Source organism: Dama dama, chromosome 33 (genome assembly GCF_033118175.1).
Source record: "Dama dama isolate Ldn47 chromosome 33, ASM3311817v1, whole genome shotgun sequence".
NCBI classification, from domain to species: domain Eukaryota; kingdom Metazoa; phylum Chordata; class Mammalia; order Artiodactyla; family Cervidae; genus Dama; species Dama dama.
In genome coordinates, this window is record NC_083713.1 from 17,354,230 (window position 1) to 17,374,544 (window position 20,315).

The following is a 20,315-nucleotide window of genomic DNA, read 5'->3' on the forward strand; positions in this document are numbered from 1 at the left end:
TTTAAATGTGTTTCTTAACATGGTGATACAGTTTTGCAAAATAATTGATGCTTACCAACATACCACTTAACCTGAGACGTGTCTGTGAGGTCAAACAATCTGGGGGGAAAAAAGAAACTTATGAGGAAATTTCAGCTATTAAGTATTAAATCTATACTTTCATTTGCTGCAAACCATGATGTTGATTCTAAGGCAATTAACTGGGCTGTGCTGGTAAATACTGAGACTGTTATTTACTAGGTAGACACAGAGGTCAATGTCTCATTCTTCTCCTTCCTTCTGACCTCTTTTCCCTCCCTTCCCTCCCTCTCTTGTTCTCTCCCCTTAGTTTCTCAGGATTTCTAGCCAAAGAAAAAAGAAGGCATTCCCTCTCAAGCACCTCTTTAAGATCTTATTCTAAAATAGCTCCTCCTATCAACAGTCCCCTTGAACCAAGGATCTCAAAATTTGGGGTAATAAAATGTAATGGACCTATCTGATTAACATATACAACAAATTCTTAAAATATAGTACAATCTTAAATAGCTTCTTTACTCTTTCTTCACCCTTTTGGCAGAAAGCGAAGAGAAACTGAAGAGTCTCTTGATGAAAGTCAAAGAGGAGAGTGAAAAAGCTGGCTTAAAACTCAACACTGAGAAAACTAAGATCATGGCATCCAGTCCCATCACTTCATGGCAAATAGATGGGGAAACAATTGCAACAGAGAGAGACTTTATTTTCTTATGCTCCAAAATCACTGTAGATGGTGACTGCAGCCATGAAATTAAAAGACACTTGCTCCTTGGAAGAAAAGCTATGACCAACCTAGACAGTATATTAAAAAGCAGAGACATTCCTTTGCCAACAAAGGTCCGTCTAGTCAAAGCTATGGTTTTTCCAGTAGTCATGTATGGATGTGAGAGTTGGGCTATAAAGAAAGCTGAGTGCCAAAGAATTGATGCTTTTGAACTGTGGTGTTGGACAAGAGAGTCGCTTGGATTGCAAGGAGATCCAACCAGTCCATCCTAAAGGAAATCAGTCCTGGATGTTCACTGGAAGGACTGATGCTGAAGCTCTAGTACTTTGGCAACCTGATGTGAAGAACTGACTCATTAGAAAAGAACCTGATGCTGGGAAAGATTGAAGGCAGGAGGAGAAGGGGGCGACAGAGGATGAGATGGTTGGATGGCATCACCGACTCAATTGAACATGAGTTTGAGCAAGCTTTGGGAGTTGGTGATGGACAGGAAAGCTGGTGTGCTGCAGTCCATGGGGTCACAAAGAGTCAGACACAACTGAACAACTGAACTGAACTCTTTTATGAAAGTTCTATAAATATGAATGTTAGGATACAATGAGATAGTTTATAAGGGAGATACAGTATCACGGAACTTACAGAGACAGGCAAAATCAACCTACCTGTTATAGAAGTAAGATAATGTGAGAAAGTTTTTAAAGTTTTCTTTATGTGTGGAAAGGACAGAAACATGTGCATTAGGCCAAAATGAGATAAAATCCCTCAATGACAGACTAAGGGTGATTAGGTGATTTTTGCTGCAAGGCAATACCTTCCTAGGATGGGATAAGTGGTTGATTTTAGCTGCAAAGCAACAGCTTTTCAACACAGTGGCTTAAAGGCTGAGAGATGAAGTATAGGGAAAAGACCCTTGTTGGAGTTAAACAAAGAGGAGTGTATTAATTGGGATATTTTCTAACACTAGGACCAAGTTTTAACCAATCTTATTGCTTATAGTTTACAATTTGTGTAGGGTATTGAACTTTCAACTTAATTTACTAAGGTAAAAGGTCCTAGAATTGGAAATTTATCATCTTGAAATGTATACTTTAATGAGGCAAACATTTTTGAAATGAGTAAGTATGAGGGAAGAAATCATTTTGGGAGAGTTATATCTATCAACAGTTATTTTTGCAAAGTGCCCAAAACGTTAGTAGCTTACAGTATAATTTCCTATGAGTACAATTAAGCTGAAAAATCTGCCCACTGAACATAAACCACAATGATACTTTAAGAAATTAATAACTGTAGAAGAGAGATAGAGATGGTAGAGTAGGAGGACATGGAGTTCACTACCCTGACAAACATTAAAAAAAAGAAAAAAGTATGTGGAACAATTCTCATGGAAAACTAACTGGAAAACGGCAGAACGACTCCTTGTGCAACCAAGGCTGCAAAAAAGATGTTCCCACAACCAGGTAGGATGGAAAAGGCAGAGGGTTGGGACACCTGCCTGAAAGGGATCTGAAAGGAAAAGAAGGTTGCCACAAGACCCTCACCGTGGGGAGCAAGTGGGCTGAGTCACAGACTGGGCAATACTGTCATGGGGGTCCTGCGAGGAGGAGACAAGACCCTTGGCTCCTGGGAGAACTGCTGGGACAGACAGAAGGCCTAGAGAAGCCGAGACGATTCATGAGGCAAACACACGTGCTGGCTTACTAACGATCAGGGGGAGAGCTTTGGAGGGGCAGTTGCCACCTCACCACACTCTACAACATGAGTAGCTTGAGTATCTGGCCCTTCTCACTCCACACCACAGCCTGATATTAGATCTGGGCTAAGCAGGTCCTGGGAAGACTCAGTCTAGCTAGGCAGAGACAGACTGGGGTCCCGGGATGTGATCTGGATGCAGTGGAGGTGGTCATGTCAGCACTCGCCTGGGCAGTGCTACAGGGGCCCCCTGCAGTTTACCTCCCAGTGGGGCCAGCGCCCTGGCCTTGGGGTTGCGGGAGACAGGTCCTGGGAGAGGACTGTCACTGAGGCAGCCTTGCTCTCTGGGTGGTGGCAAAGCCACCTCAAGTCCAAGAGCCACAATGCCCCGACCCCCAGTCTGGCAAATGCTCTAGCCCCACCACTCCACACCACAGCCTTGCACTAGATCTGGTGTGGACACAACAGAAGAAAGGATGAGACCTTGGGCTGCATCTGAGTTGAGCCTCAGACACCTACACGGGTGGTGCACTGGTCCTGTGAGGACACAGGCCTCACTCGCTTCGGTAGTTGCCTCCTCAAGGGGCAGGGCACCATTCAAGGAGAATGCAGCCTGGTTTACCCTGACCCTCAGGGCATCTACTCCGACAACTGCGGAGCAGACCTTATCCCTGACAGGGTGGCAGCAGCCATGGAGCAAAGAGAAAAGTCCCACCTCACATTCTGCCCAGGCTTTAGACTCCCCAAACCAACCAACACCCCCCAGTAAGGTGGTAACAACCAGTGACAAAATGTAAGGACCTAAAGAAAGATGGGACTGGTGTCCACATCAAAACTAACTCTCGCACCAGACACTGTACATATGGTCTACATAGGGATGCTCCCATATAAAAACACCCCTCTAAGACCATAATAGATAATCATTTCTCCTAAATTCAGAGACAGAGAAAGTAAAATGAAAAGGCAGAGGAAATATTTCCAATTGAAAGACCAAGAAAAATCCACTGAAACAAATAATGAAATAGAGCTCACTAGTCTACCTGACTCCAAGCTCAAAAAAGTGGTAATAAAAATGCTAAATGAATTAAGAAAGATCACCAATATAAATGCAGATCACTGTAAAAAGAACTAGAAACTATAAAGATGAACCAATCAGAAACAGATAATTCAATTTCTAAGATAAAAAGCAATCTAGAAGCAATGAACAGCTAACTAAATGACACAGAAGAATGAATAATTAATCTAGAAGACATAATAGAAATCACCCAATTAGAAGAACAGAAAGACAAATGGGAAAAAAACTGAAAGAAACATAGAAGATATATGGGATAATGTAAAATATGCCAACCTATGCTTAAAAGGAGGAGAAGGCAATGGCACTCCACTCCAGTACTCTTGCCTGGAAAATCCCATGGACGGAGGAGCCTGGTAGGCTACAGTCCATGGGGTCGCTAGGAGTCGGACACAACTGAGTGACTTCACTTTCACTTTTCACGTTCATGCACTGGAGAAGGAAATGGCAACCCACTCCAGTGTTCTTGCCCGGAGAATCCCAGGGACAGCGGAGCCTGGTGGTCTAACGTCTATGGGGTTGCACAGAGTCGGACACGACTGAAGTGACTTAGCAGCAGCAGCATGCATAACCAGGGGTTCCAGAAGAAGAGAGAAAGACATCGAAAATTTATTTGAAGAAACTATGGCTGAAAACTTCCCAAACCTAAAGAAAAAGAGATAACCAACCAGGTACAAGAAGCAGAGGTTCCCAACGAAGATGACCCAAACAGACCCACAACAAAACATACCATAATTAAGATGGCAAAACTTAAACATAAAAAGAGAATTCTAAAGGTAGCAAGAGAAAAATGAAGAATTAATTACAAGGGAACCCGCATAAGGCTATCAACTGATCTGCAGGCCAGAAGGCAGTGGCATAATCTACTAAAGTCCTGAAAGGGAAAAACCTGCAACCAAGGATACTCCATACAGCAAAACTACCATTCAGAAGGGGAGGTAAAAAAATTTCTCTGACAAGAAACTGAAAGGATTCAGTAATATTAAACCTACCCTAAAAGATATACTGAAGGGTCTTCTCTAAATGGAAAAGGAGCAAGAAGGAACTCAAAATAGGCAATGCAAATACACAGTAATGATTGAAGATCAACTTATATAAGCTAGGATGCAGACTAAAGCGACTATAACTACAAGCATAGGATGTAAGACATGGTATCAAAACTGCAAAACAGCAAGGCGGGGAGTAAAAATGTACATCTTTTAAAATATGTTTAAACTTGAATGACTATCAGTTTAAATCAAGTATTAGCTGGTAAGAGATATGGGTCAACATACATGAATTCCATGGTAACCACAAATCAAAACACAAAACAAATTTAAAAAAAGTCAAGAAAAGGGAACAGTCCCAAATTCATGAGACAAAGACACTAGAAAGAAGAAAATTACAGGTCAGTATCTTTGCTGAGGAAAATTCTGAAAGAGATGGGAATACCAGACCACCTGACCTGCTTCTTGAGAAATCTGTATGCAGGTCAGGAAGCAACAGTTAGAACTGGACATGGAACAACAGACTGGATCCAAATAGGAAAAGGAGTACGTCAAGGCTGTATAGTGTCACCCTGTTATTTAACTTATATGCAGAGGACATCATGAGAAACGCTGGCCTGGAGGAAGCACAAGCTGGAATTAAGATTACCAGGAGAAATATCAATAACCTCCGATGTGCAGATGATACCACCCTTAGGGCAGAAAGTGAAGAACTAAAGAGCCTCTTGATGAAAGTGAAAGAGGAAAGTGAAAAAGTTGACTTAAAGCTCAACATTCAGAAAACTAAGATCATGGCATCCAGTCCCATCACTTCATGGCAAATAGATGGGGAAACAGTGGAAACAGTGGCTAACTTTTTTTGGGGCTCCAAAATCACTGCAGATGGTGACTGCAGCCATGAAATTAAAAGACGCTTGCTCCTTGGAAGGAAAGCTATGACCAACCTAGACAGCATATTAAAAAGCAGACACATCACTTTGCCAACAAAGGTCCATCTGGTCAAGGCTATGGTTTTTCCAGTGGTCATGTATGGATGTGAGAGTTGGACTATAAAGAAAGCTGAGCGCCAAAGAATTGATGCTTTTGAACTGTGGTGTTGGAGAAGACTCTTGAGAGTCCCTTGGACTGCAAAGAGATCCAACCAGTCCATCCTAAAGGAAATCAGTCCTGGATGTTCATTGGAAGGACTGATGTTGAAGCTGAAACTCCAATACTTTGGCCACCTGATGTGAAGAGCTGACTCTTCTGAAAAGACCCTGATGTTGGGAAAGATTGGGGGTGGGAGAAGGGGACGACAGAGGATGAGATGGTTGGATGGCATCACTGACTCAATGGACATGAGTTTGGGTAAACTCCGGGAGTTGGTGATGGATAACGAGGCCTGGCGTGCTGCGCTTCATGGGGTCGCAAAGAGTCGGACGTGACTGAGCAACTGAACTGAACTGAACTCATCTTTGCTGAATATGGGTGCAAAAATCCCCAACAAAAGATTAGCAAACTGAATCCAGCAACACTGAAAAAGGATCATATACCATGATCAAGTTGGATTCATTTCAGGGTTACAAGACGATTTCCACATATGCAAACCAATCAATGTGATATTAACAAAAAAGACAAAAATCACATGATCATCTCAACAGATGCAGAAAAATCATTTCACAAAATTCAACAGCCATTCATGATAAAAAAACTTTCATAAAAGTGGGTGTACAGGGAACATATTACAACATAATAAAAGGTCACTTACAACAAAGCCACAGGCAAAAACATAATACTCAACAGTGAAAAACTGAAAGCCTTCCCTCTAAATTTGGGAACAAGATGAGGATGCCCACTCTCATCACTTCTATTCAAGTATTGGAGGTCCTAGCCACAGCAATCAGACAAGGCATTGTTCAGAGCAATCCTAAAGAAAAATAAAGCAGGAGGCATCATCCTACCAAACTTCAGACAATGCTACAAAGCTACATTAATCAAGAGTGAGGTATTGGCACAAAAACAGATATATGGATCAATGGGACAGAATAGAGAGCCCAGAAATAAACTCACACACCTATGGTCAATTAACTTTCAACAAAGGAGGCAAGAATATACAATGGGGCAAAGATGATCTCTTCAGCAAGTGGTGCTGGAAATGTTGGAGAGCCACAGGTAAATCAAGGAAGCTGGAACACACCTGTCACCATAGGGAAATCAACTCAAAATAGCTTCAAGACTCAAATAGAAGATGTAACACCATAAAACTCCCAGAAGAAATCACAGGCAAAACATTCTCTGACATAAATCATATCAATGTTTTCTTAGGTCAGTCTCCCAAGAGAATAAGAATAAAAACAAAACTAAACAAATGGGACCTAATCAAATTTAAAAGCTTTTGCATAGCAAAAGAAACCACAAACAAAACAAAAAGACAACCTATAGAATGGGAGAAAACATCCGCAAACAGCGCAGCCAACCAGGGCTTAATTTCCAAAATGTACAAATAGTTCATAAAATCCAACAGCAAAAAGTCAACCCAATCATGAAACGACCAGAAGACATAAAATAGACATTTCTTCAAAGAAGAAATACTGATGGTCAATAGACACATGAAAAGATGCTCAATGTTGTTAACTATTAGAGAAATGCAAATGGTACCTGCAGTGAGGTACCACTTCCAGTCAGAATGACCATGATTAAAAAGTCTACAAATAACAAATGTTGGAAAGGGTGTGGATTAAAGGGAACCCTCTGACATTACTGGTGGAGTGTCAGTTGGTACTGCCATTATAGAGAACATTATGGAGCTTCCTCAAAAAACTAAAACTAGTATTACCATACGATCCAGTAATCCCATCCCTAGGCATGAAAGTGAAAGTGAAGTCAGTCGTGTCCGACTCTTCCCGACCCCATGGACTGTAGCCTACCAGGCTTCTCCATCCATGGGATTTTCCAGGCAAGAGTACTGGAGTGGGTTGCCGTTTCCTTCTCCAGGGGATCTTCCTGACCCAGGGATTGAACTCCAGTCTCCCGCATTATAGGCAGACGCTTTATATATCTAGACAAAACTCCAATCCAAAAAGATACATGCAGCCCTATGTTCAGAGCAGCATGATTCACAACAGACAAGATACGAAATCAACCTAAATGTCCATTAGCAAGTTAATGTATAAAGACGTGGTACATATCCACAATGGAATACCATTCAGCCATAAAAAAGAACAACATAATGCCATGTGCAGTAACATGGATGCAATTAGAGGTTATCATGCTAAGTGAAGTAAGTCAGAAGAAAGAGGAAGACAGCATATGATATGGCTTATCTGTGAAATCTAAGACATGACACAAATGAATCTATCTATGAAACAGGGTCACAGATACAGGGAACATACGGGTGGTTGCCAGGAGGAGAGGGCTTGGGAGGAGGGACAGAGGAGGAGGTTGGGGTTGCAAAGAATGAATAAACAAGGTGCTAGCGTACAGCACAGAGAACTATATCCAATATCCTACAATAAACCACAATGGAAAGGAACAGAAAAAAAAGGATGCATACACATGTATAACTCAACCACTCAATTACAGCAGTAGTTAACACAACTCTGTAAAACAACTATACCTCAATTAAAAAAAAAAAATAAAGCTTTAAAGACCTAAATATAAGACATGACCTCATAAAACTCCCAGAAGAAAACACAGGCAAAACATTCTCAGACATAAATTGTAGCAATATTTTCTTAGATCAGTCTCCCAGGGCAAACACAATAAAAAAGCAGAAGTGAAAAACTGGGACCTAAGCAAACTTACAAGCTTGGTTTTCTAAGTATGCACAGCAAAGAAGTCATCAATAAAATGAAAAGACAACTTAAGAAGCAGGAGAAAATATCTGCAAATGATGTGACCAAAAGGGGTTAATAACTAAAATAGTAAATAGCTCACATGACAGAAATAACAAAAAAACAAACAACCCAATCAAAGAATGGGCAGGGACTTCCTGACTGTCTAGTGGTTAAGAATCCACACTTACAATGCAGGGGTCACCAGTTTGATCCCTGGTTGGGGAACTAAGATCCCACATGCTGTGTAGTGCAGCCAAAAAAAAGGAAAAAGGCATAAGACCTAAGCAGACATTTCTCCAAAGAGGACATATATACAGACAGCCAACAAGCACATGAAAAGATGCTCAATGTGGCTACTTATTACAGAAATGCAAATCAAAACCACAATGAGGTATCATTTGACACCCATAAGTATGGCTATTATCAAAAAGTCTACAAATAATTGCTGGAAAGAGTGGAGAAAAGGAACCCCACCAAACTGTTGGTGGGAATATAAACTGGTACAGCCATAATGGAAAACAGTATGGCAGTTGCTCAAAAAAAACTAAAAATAGATCTACTGTGTGATCCAGCAATTCCACTCTTGGGTATATATCCAGAAAGACAAAAACTCTTAATCTGAAAAGATATATGCACCTGTATGTTTAAGCAGAACTATTTATAATAGCCAAAAATGGGAAATAACCCAAGCGTCCATCAACAGACAACTAGCCTAAGAAGATGTGGTGTGGATACAAGGAGTAGTACTTGGCCATAAAAAGAATGAGATGTTGCCATCTGCAGAAACATGAATGGACCTAGAGAATATTATACTTTGTGAAGTCAGACAAATATATGATATTTATATGTGAAATCTAAAAAAATAATACAAATCAATCTACATACAAAACAGAACCAAACTTAGACACAGAAAATAAACTAACGGTCACCAGAAGGGAGAGAGACGAGGGAAGGGACAGATTAGAAGTGTGTGATGTGGGATTAATGGATACAAACTACTACACATAAAATTGATACGAAGGATTTACTGTATAGTACAGGGCATTTTACCCAATATCTTGTAACAACCTATAATGGAAGGTATCCCACAAAAAGTCAAACTGAATGCTATATACCTGAAACCAACACAGTATTGCAAATATATACTTCAACTTAAAACAAGCAATTAATAATTTTATAGCCTTATGTGTAAAATAATAAAAAGATAAATATTAAATAAAAATTATAACATTAAATTAAAAAGCATAAATTGTACTTTGAAAATAGAAAATAATCAATTATAGTAGCATACTTAAGATTTTTACCTAGTCTAAGAGTACATACTTAAGACTAGTAACTTCTGAGGACCTAATATATAGGATATAGTGATTATATCTAATAATACTGTATTAAATCCTTGAAACTTGTTCAAAGAGTAGATCTTAAATATTCTCATGACAAGAAAGAAATGGTAATTATGTGACAGGATAGAGGTGTTAGCTACTATCATGGTGGTCATCATTTTCTAACATATAAGTGTTTCTGATCAACAAATTGTACACTTTAAAGTTACAGAATGTTCTATGTTCTATGTCAATTATATCTCAACAAAGCTACTGTCATCTAAAAATCAAATGTTATGGTCTCTTCATCATAACAAAACAACAAATAATATTACCGCTTCCTTCGGAACAAAAAGTGATCAGCCAGCCAATACCAGCAGCAAATGCAGTTTGTATCGAGTTAACAAAATTTCCTTAAGAGAAAATAAAGAAAATTTCTGATCATTTACTACTCCACAATGGAAACCATTTTCTACATGGGTTTTCCCATCTAATCTCATCCATTTCCAATCTACTCTTGAGCAGTTTTCAGGATTCCTAGAATCCTCTCGAGCATGTCAAATTCCTACCCTGACTTTTTTTTTCAATCATATAAAATCTAAATTTATTATTAAGAAAAAAACTCAAATTGGCAAGTTAGGCCCCTTGTGATCTGAGCTTTGTCTACCCGTTCAGTTGGTCATTCCTGCCCCGAACTACTCTACTCATTACCCATCTTTTGTTAGATTCATGAAATATTGCAGCTTCCCAATACAGTGACCTTTTAAGGATTCCTTTTCACTTTCACGGCAGATTGGATCTGATTTCATTCAGGAAGAATTTCCTAACCCTTCCTCCTTTCCCTACCTGAATTCTTTCATATCCTCATGCTTCCCTAAGCTTACCTCTATCATAATAGTCACTCTGTAGTTTAATGGTTTAATAATGGGGTACCAGAAGGCAAAGACTATACAGTTTATGGCTGCAGCCATAGTACGTAACAGCTTTGGAGACATAACTGGATTCATGAAATGGTATGAGCATCCCTTTAGAAGTAAATACTATCGTTTCATGGGTAGTACAGAGTAATTGGAGAAGGCAATGGCACCCCACTCCAGTGTTCTTGCCTGGAGAATCCCAGGGATGGGGGACCCTGGTGGGCTACCGTCTATGGGGTCGCACAGGGTCAGACACGACTGAAGTGACTTAGCAGCAGCAGCAGCACAGAGTAATTACATAACCCCCCTAAAGACACCTGATGAATTAAATGCCTGAGATTAGAAGGGTTCTTAAACTTCAAAATTAAATTGAATAGGCATAAATTTACACCTGATATAGTATACTTATGAAAGAAATAAAACACTTGTTTTACTAAATATTCGGTTGCACTTTCAAAGTTGCCTTTTCACTTAGCCCCATCTCATATCCATATCCTACATCAAACTTTTCATTTCTGTATAAATTAAATTTATTAAAGGCCTACTATTTAGCAGAGCTCAGAACAAATGACATAATTCCTTTCTAAGAAGCATGGAAAAGATAATATGACCAGAACATTAATATTCTACTGAAAAGTCTGAAATACCAATTCAAAAAAGTATCCTTGAAAATCAAGCAAATTATGAAGACAAAATTACCTGTCCACAATTCTGTCACTGTGCTTGTAACATGCTGCATGGCAAAATTCATTAAACTTTCCTTTGATCTGTCACCATGGTATTTCACTGCAGCCTATATTTTCATTTATAAAAAGAGAAACATCTTTTACTTTTTAAGACTCAAACAAATACCTTGATTCTCCATTATTCTGAATAAGTAAAATATGTCTTTCAATGGTAAAGTGTTTTTCTAAATGACATGCTAAGAATCTTGATTGCACGGATTCCCTATCAGACATTTGAATAATATTATTTATAATTATTTTAGTTTCAGTTTTATCGCTTAACACTGGGGAAAGAAAGGGAAATTAGAACTTATATTCAATGAGAGAAAATACCTGTAAAATACATTGTAAATTATAAAGTACAACATGCATATTGGTTATCATTATATTTCTTAAGATGGAAACTGAAATTGGCAAACATTTCGTTACAGTAATGTCATCTAAAAGTATTTACAGTATAATCAAAAGTGTTTATTATGACTATAGCATAGTCAGATAGCACCTAAAATAAGAAAAACCAAAACAAAATAAAGCTGGAGTCGCAATACTCACATCAGATAAAATAGACTTTCAAATAAAGGCTGTGAAAAGAGACAAAGAAGGACACTACATAATGATCAAAGGATCAATCCAAGAAGAAGATATAACAATTATAAATATATATGCACCCAACATAGGAGCACCACAATATGTAAGGCAAACGCTAACGAGTATGAAAGAGGAAATTAATAGTAACACAATAATAGTGGGAGACTTTAATACCCCACTCACAACTATGGATAGATCAACTAAACAGAAATTAACAAGGAAACACAAACCTTAAATGACACAGTGGACCAGCTAGACCTAATTGACATCTATAGGACATTTCACCCCAAAACAATCAACTTCACCTTTTTCTCAAGTGCACACGGAACCATCTCCAGAATAGATCACATCCTGGGCCATAAATCTAGTCTTGGTAAATTCAAAAAAATTGAAATCACTCCAGTCATCTTTTCTGACCACAGTGCAGTAAGATTAGATCTCAATTACAGGAAAAAAATTGTTAAAAATTCAAACATATGGAGGCTAAATAACATGCTTCTGAATAACCAACAAATCATAGAAGAAATCAAAAAAGAAATCAAAATATGCATAGAAATGAATGAAAATGAAAACACAACAACCCAAAACCTATGGGACACTGTAAAAGCAGTGCTAAGGGGAAGGTTCATAGCATTACAGGCTTACCTCAAGAAACAAGAAAAAAGTCAAATAAATAACCTAACTCTACACCTAAAGCAACTAGAGAAGGAAGAAATGAAGAACCCCGGGGTTAGTAGAAGGAAAGAAATCTTAAAAATTAGGGCAGAAATAAATGCAAAAGAAACTAAAGAGACCATAGCAAAAATCAACAAAGCTAAAAGTTCGTTTTTTGAAAAAATAAACAAAATTGACAAACTATTAGCAAGACTCATTAAGAAACAAAGGGAGAAGAACCAAATTAACAAAATTAGATATGAAAATGGAGAGATCACAACAGACAACACTGAAATACAAAGGATCATAAGAGACTACTCCCAGCAGCTCTATGCCAATAAAATGGACAACTTGGATGAAATGGACAAATTCTTAGAAAAGTGTAACTTTCCAAAACTGAACCAGGAAGAAATAGAAGATCTTAACAGAGCCATCACAAGCACGGAAATAGAAACTGTAATCAGAAATCTTCCAGCAAACAAAAGCCCAGGACCAGATGGCTTCACAGCTGAATTCTACCAAAAATTTAGAGAAGAGCTAACACCTATCTTACTCAAACTCTTCCAGAAAATTGCAGAAGAAGGTAAGCTTCCAAACTCATTCTATGAGGCCACCATCACCCTAATTCCAAAACCAGACAAAGATGCCACAAAAAAAGAAAACTACAGGCCAATATCACTGATGAACATAGATGCAAAAATCCTTAACAAAATTCTGACAAATAGAATCCAATAACATATTAAAAAAATCATACACCATGACCAAGTGGGCTTTATCCCTGGAATGCAAGGATTCTTCAATATCTGCAAATCAATCAATGTAATACACCACATTAACAAATTGAAAGATAAAAACCATATGATTATCTCAATAGATGCAGAGAAAGCCTTTGACAAAATTCAACACCTATTTATGATTAAAACTCTCCAGAAAGCAGGAATAGAAGGAACATACCTCAACATAATAAAAGCTATATATGACAAACCCACAGCAAGCATTACCCTCAATGGTGAAAAATTGCCAAGCATTTCCCCTAAAATTAGGAACAAGACAAGGGTGCCTACTCTCACCACTACTATTCAACATAGTTTTGGAAGCTTTGGCCACAGCAATCAGAGCAGAAAAAGAAGTGAAAGGAATCCAGATAGGAAAAGAAGAAGTGAAACTCTCGCTGTTTGCAGATGACATGACCCTCTACATAGAAAACCCTAAGGACTCTACCAGAAAATTACTAGAGCTAATCAACGAATATAGTAAAGTTGTAGGATATAAAATTAACACACAGAAATCCCTTGCATTCCTATACACTAACAATGAGAAAACAGAAAGAGAAATTAAGGAAACAATACCATTCACCATTGCAACAAAAAGAATAAAATACTTAGGAGCATATCTACCTAAAGAAACAAAAGACCTATACATAGAAAACTATAAAACACTGATGAAAGAAATCAAAGAGGACACAAACAGATGGAGAAACATACCGTGTTCATGGGTTCGAAGAATCAATACTGTGAAAATGGCTATACTACCCAAAGCAATCTATAGATTCAATGCAACAATCCCTATTAAGCTACCAACGGTATTTTTCACAGTACTAGAACAAATAATTTCACAATTTGTATGGAAATACAAAAAACCTCGAATAGCCAAAGTTATCTTGAGAAAGAAGAATGGAACTGGAGGATTCAACCTGCCTGACTTCAGACTCTACTACAAAGCCACAGTCATCAAGACAGTATGGTACTGGCACAAAGACAGAAATATAGATCAATGGAACAGAATAGAAAGTCCAGAGATAAATCCACGAGCCTATGGACACCTTATCTTCGACAAAGGAGGCAAGGATATACAATGGAAAAAAGACAACCTCTTTAACAAGTGGTGCTGGGAAAACTGGTCAACCACTTGTAAAAGAATGAAACTAGAACACTTTCTAACACCATACACAAAAATAAACTCAAAATGGATTAAAGATCTAAATGTAAGACCAGAAACTATAAAACTCCTAGAGGAGAACATAGGCAAAACACTCTCCGACATAAATCACAGCAAGATCCTCTATGACCCACCTCCCAGAATATTGGAAATAAAAGCAAAAATAAACATATGGGACCTAATAAAACTTAAAAGCTTTTGCACAACAAAGGAAACTATAAGTAAGGTGAAAAGACAGCCCTCAGATTGGGAGAAAATAATAGCAAACGAAGCAACAGATAAAGGATTAATCTCTAAAATATACAAGCAACTCCTGCAGCTCAATTCCAGAAAAGTAAATGACCCAATCAAAAAACGGGCCAAAGAACTAAACAGACATTTCTCCAAAGAAGACATACAGATGGCTAACAAACATATGAAAAGATGCTCAACATCACTCATTATCAGAGCAATGCAAATCAAAACCACAATGAGGTACCATTACACGCCAGTCAGGATGGCTGCTATCCAAAAGTCTACAAGCAATAAATGCTGGAGAGGGTGTGGAGAAAAGGGAACCCTCTTACACTGTTGATGGGAATGCAAACTAGTAAAGCCGCTATGGAGAACTGTGTGGAGATTTCTTAAAAAACTGGAAATAGAACTGCCATATGACCCAGCAATCCCACTTCTGGGCATACACACCAAGGAAACCAGATCTGAAAGAGACACGTGCACCCCAGTGTTCATCGCAGCACTGTTTATAATAGCCAGGACATGGAAGCAACCTAGATGCCCATCAGCAGACGAATGGATAAGGAAGCTGTGGTACATATACACCATGGAATATTACTCAGTCATAAAAAAGAATTCATTTGAATCAGTTCTAATGAGATGGATGAAACTGGAGCCCATTATACAGAGTGAAGTAAGCCAGAAAGATAAAGAACATTGTAGCATACTAACACATATATATGGAATTTAGAAAGATGGTAAAGATAACCCTATATGCAAAACAGAAAAAGAGACACAGATGTACAGAACAGACTTTTGGACTCTGTGGGAGAAGGCGAGGGTGGGATGTTTCAAGAGAACAGCATCGAAACATGTATATTATCTATAGTGAAACAGATCACCAGCCCAGGTTGGATGCATGAGACAAGTGCTTGGGCCTGGTGCACTGGGAAGACTCAGAGGGATCGGGTAGAGAGGGAGGTGGGAGGAGGGATCGGGATGGGGAATACATGTAAATCCATGGCTGATTCATGTCAATGTATGACAAAACCCACTACAATAATGTAAAGTAATTAGCCTCCAACTAATAAAAATAAATGAAAAAAAAAAAAAAAAAGAAAAACCAAAAGATTCTACAAATTCACATATTGTGTTTTCTCTAGTATTCCTCTTGTTATAATGTTCCATCAAATAAAAAAAAAAAAATGCCAATTTTATATCTTACCATTCCAGACCTAAAAATGAAGAGGCTGGGATAACTGTTGACTCCTTTCATTCGGCAAAGCATTCTATCATCGCCACAGTTAACTGCTCCAATTCGAAGCAATCCATCTACTTCCTTTGCAAAGTCTCTCCACTATGAAGAAAAAAAAGTAGTTCTCTGATGAAATAATTTACATTTCCTTGAACATTCTTCAAACTACACTTCCTTAAAAGAGAATATATTCATGAAATAAAACCATAAACGTGAAAAAATATGATAGCTATTTCTGATAGTTAAATCCTAACATATTTTTAAAAACATTCAAATAATAGATAAACTGTTAATAGTAAAACTTTAATAATCAGCATGTAAAAATACTTACTGTGGGAGCTAAATCATGGCAGTGTGAACACCCTGGGGAGTAAAAGTTCACAAACCACAGTTCTCCAGAATTAACAGCAGCATCTAAAAATACATAAACCAAACAACTTGTAATTATTTACTAAAGGTTTGTACATGTTTTAGTTCAAAATTTTCCTTGAGATCAAAATGAAAAAAATAGTCATACATCTTTCATACTGCCTTTATCATTTTCTATACATTTTTTTCTGTAAGAAGAAAACATACTATTTCAACTGTGAAACAATACCTTTAAACAAAAAAACAACAAAAAACCTCTTCCAAGCTCTATTTCAATAAGATGCAGTCTTGAACAGCATGATCTATGTCACTAAGAAGCTGTAAAAATAAAGGAAGCAACATAAGGAAGCGACAGTCAAACCTCACGAGAGGCTGTGTGGATGACAGAAATGGAGAAATGACCCGAGAGAGAGACTGGGGTTTCAGGCTCTTCTACCACCTGCAGCACCGGTTTAGCACACAGTCAAACTCTGACAGCTACTCCAGATTACAGAAGAATGCGGTCAGCGACCTACATGACAGTAAGGGCTGTGGAGATTAAACCTAACCTTTGCTCTTAATAGGGGCTTCTCTTGTGACTCAGCTGACAAAGAATCAGCCTGCAATGCAGGAGACCTGGGTTCCATCCCTGGGTTGGGAAGATCCCCTGGAGAAGTGAAAGGCCACCCACTCCAGTATTCTGGCCTGCAGAATTCCATGGGCTGTATAGTCCATGTGGTTGCAAAGGGTCAGACATGACTCAGCGACCTTCACTTTCCTTTTTGCTCTTAATAAGACATTTTCTTTGGAAAACTGAGTTATCTGAAGTACTAGGATCAAGGTTTTTAACAATTCAAAACATGAATATGTAGTTGCTAAAATAATAGACCCAAACACTACATAATATCTACTCAACAATTACATTACACATTATAATCTAACCTATAAATGACCTGATACAAACAAAATCCATTCATTTAAAAATTTTATGATTGTAAGGATGTGCTCTAACATTCAAGACAAAAAGCTTAAGACAATTTGCTTTTGGCTAAAGAGTTTCCATATAATTCCACACTAAAATCAGCCGTTTTGAAAGAAAAGTCATAATAAATTATACTAAGACATCAAAACATGCACACTATTTGAAATACATATAACTGATTCAGGTTAATGAGTAATGTGTGCAGTAATGTTCATCTACATTTCAAAGCCAAGACACATGGATCTGTGGGAAAAATTACAGGCAAAGTGTGTACATTAGGATTTTATTGGCTGTGCTTTGGCAAAGTTTAGAAAGTCTGATGAACAGACCACTCTATCCAGGTTGTCAAAATAACTGCCATGCTGCCTTGGACCACCAACTGGTAGGAACTGAGGTAAAATCTTACACGTTCTCTGCCCCACTCTTCTGGGACCTCTATCATGCAAGTGTTAGTATGGATGATGACGTCCCAGAGGTTTCTTAAACTGTCCTCATTTCTATTCTGTTTTTGTTTTTCTGTTCCGTTTCAGTGATTTCCACTGTCTTCCTCTACATCATATAATCTACTTGTTGACTTCTTCTAGCGTATTTTTTACTTAAGTTATTGCATTCCTCACCTCTGTTTAGTTGCTCTTTGTTTTCTAACTCTTTATTCAAAAACTTCTGACTTCTCACTCTGTTCATTCAATCTTCTCCTAAGTTCTCTGAACATCTTTAAAGTGATGAAAGGGAAAACCCACAGCTAAGACTACTCTACCCAGCAAGGCTGTCATTAAGATTTGAAGGACAGATTCAAAGTTTTACAGAGAAGCAAAAGCTAAGAGTTCATCACCATGAAACCATATTTACAAGAAAAGTTATAGGGACTTCTTTTCTTAAAATTTTATTATTTTTTTAACTTTTCTTTTATTGGAGGATAATTGCTTTACAATATGGTGTTGGCCTTTGCCATATACTAACACGAGTCAGCCACAAGGGACTTACCTAAGTGAAAAAAGAAAAGGCCACAACTACAAAGATGAAAATTATGGAAGGAAAAAAAATCTCACAGTTAAAGCCAAATATACAATAAAGGTAGTAAATCTGTCGTGTATAAAGCTAGTAGGAAGGTTAAAAGACAAAATAGAAAAATCATTTATACCCACAATAAGTAATTAAGAAACATACAAAAATATATAAAATACGATGTAAAAATCTGTGAATGTGGTGGTGGGGGGACTAAAATGCAGGGTTGTTATAATGAGTTTGAACCTATGAGATCAGCAACTTAAAATAATCATACACACATATACAGACTGCTATGCAGTGTGAGGAGTATCCTCAGTAACTATACCATATCTGTGTATGGTGACATATAGTAATTAGACTTACTGTAGCGATCATTTTGAAATGCACAGAAATGACAAATCTCTATGCTGTGTAACAGGAGCTAATACAGTGTCACAGGTCATTACACTTCAAAATCAACCTCCAAGAAAAAGAGATCAGATTTGCGGTTGGCAGAGGCAGAGGTGGGGGAAAGGGGTAATTGGATGAAGGTGGTCAAAAGGAACAATCTTTTTGTTACAAGACAAAAAACTACTAGGGATGTAATATACAACATTATAATCAATAATGCTGTATATTATATATAAAAGTTGTTAAAAGAACATCCTGAGCATTCTCATTACAAGAAAATTTTTTTCTATTTAAATTTGCCTCTATATGAGAATGAAAAGAAAATTGTTTTCCACCTTGGTACTTTGTTTTCATAGAGTACTTCTAATTTGCCCAGTTCCCACTACTGTTGACAATATTTGTAAAACTCTTATTATCAAAGCTCAATGAGATGTTTTTGTACAACTCAGTGACCCAGAAAAGAACAAGTATATTTCAAAATGTGACTTTCAATTTCTAAACTATACAGCTAATGTTTGTTAATATTTATACAATTATAGCTAGCAGCTTCTGTTAGCCCCAGAAAAATGTTTAAAAAAAAAGCTGAAGTGCTTTGAGTTCCTCTTTCATTTCTTGAGTTTGTCTTCAAAAGAATGCATGTATTGTGTGGGTACTACTCAAAATGACTAGTGTTAAGTGCAGGATGTTCTGGTTTTGCAGATACTATCTAGAACTTGTTTTTAGTAACGATGTAATACTTTTCTGTGACTTTTAAAAAGATAATACAAATCATGTTTAATGGGAAGGATAAGAACTTCAAAGTGAAGTGTATTAATCACATTTTCTCTTCTGTATCACAGTTGAATTCTACTCCTGATAAAAGTGAACTATGTAATCTGAAGAATTGATGCTTTTGAACTGTGGTGTTGGAGAAGACTCTTGAGAGTCCCTTGGACTGCAAAGAGATCCAACCAGCCAACCAGTCCATCCTAAAGGAGATCAGTCCTGGGTGTTCATTGGAAGGACTGATGCTGAAGCTGAAACTCCAATACTTTGGCCACCTGATGCGAACAGCTGACTCTTCTGAAAAGACCCTGATGTTGGGAAAGATTGGGGGTGGGAGGAGAAGGGGACGACAGAGGATGAGATGGTTGGATGGCATCACTGACTCAATGGACATGAGTTTGAATAAACTCTGGGAGTTGGTGATAGAGAGGGAGGCCTGGTGTGCTGCAGTCCATGGGGTTGCAAAGAGTTGGATACAACTGAGCGACTGAACTGAACTGAACTGATGTAATTTGGATTAACTCTCCTACCACAACTGAAGAATTGGACAAAATACAAAAGACCTGCGTTGAAAGCATCAGAGTTACCAATGCGGGTGAAGAATTACGGGACCCCTAGGAACGGCAGGAGGTAGAAATCAGGGGGCCAATGTTTGCCACCTCTTGATAGGCAAGAAACTAAGCAGAGCTTTCAATAGATTCATGAGACAAGAGACACAAAATGAAGTTCAGGGCACACGTAGAGAGGGTTCTATATATAAAGGTGAACTGAAAAGAGGCTGGTATTGTCCAAGTCCAAAGCTCAGCTTTTGAATCATTTCAATCCCTGGAAAAAACTGATCTAAGGTTGTTAGTGACTCTAGTCAAAAGAAAACATAATTTCTCTCTAGAGCAAAAGAACATAAAATACCCT

The 20,315-nt window shown here is 38.0% G+C and overlaps 1 protein-coding gene across 2 annotated transcripts in view; it reads right to left on the minus strand.

The window, feature by feature from the left end:
- Positions 1 to 20,315, minus strand: part of DNAJC10 (DnaJ heat shock protein family (Hsp40) member C10) — a 57,573-nt gene that overhangs the window by 29,580 nt on the left and 7,678 nt on the right. For both annotated transcript variants that reach the window (XM_061135651.1, XM_061135650.1), the window contains exons 6-10: positions 16,242 to 16,324; positions 15,881 to 16,012; positions 11,237 to 11,330; positions 9,956 to 10,033; positions 56 to 99 (exon numbers count right to left, since the gene is read on the minus strand). In XM_061135651.1, coding sequence (XP_060991634.1) covers positions 56 to 99; positions 9,956 to 10,033; positions 11,237 to 11,330; positions 15,881 to 16,012; positions 16,242 to 16,324 — 431 coding nt within the window. The remainder of the gene's footprint in view (positions 1 to 55; positions 100 to 9,955; positions 10,034 to 11,236; positions 11,331 to 15,880; positions 16,013 to 16,241; positions 16,325 to 20,315) is intronic.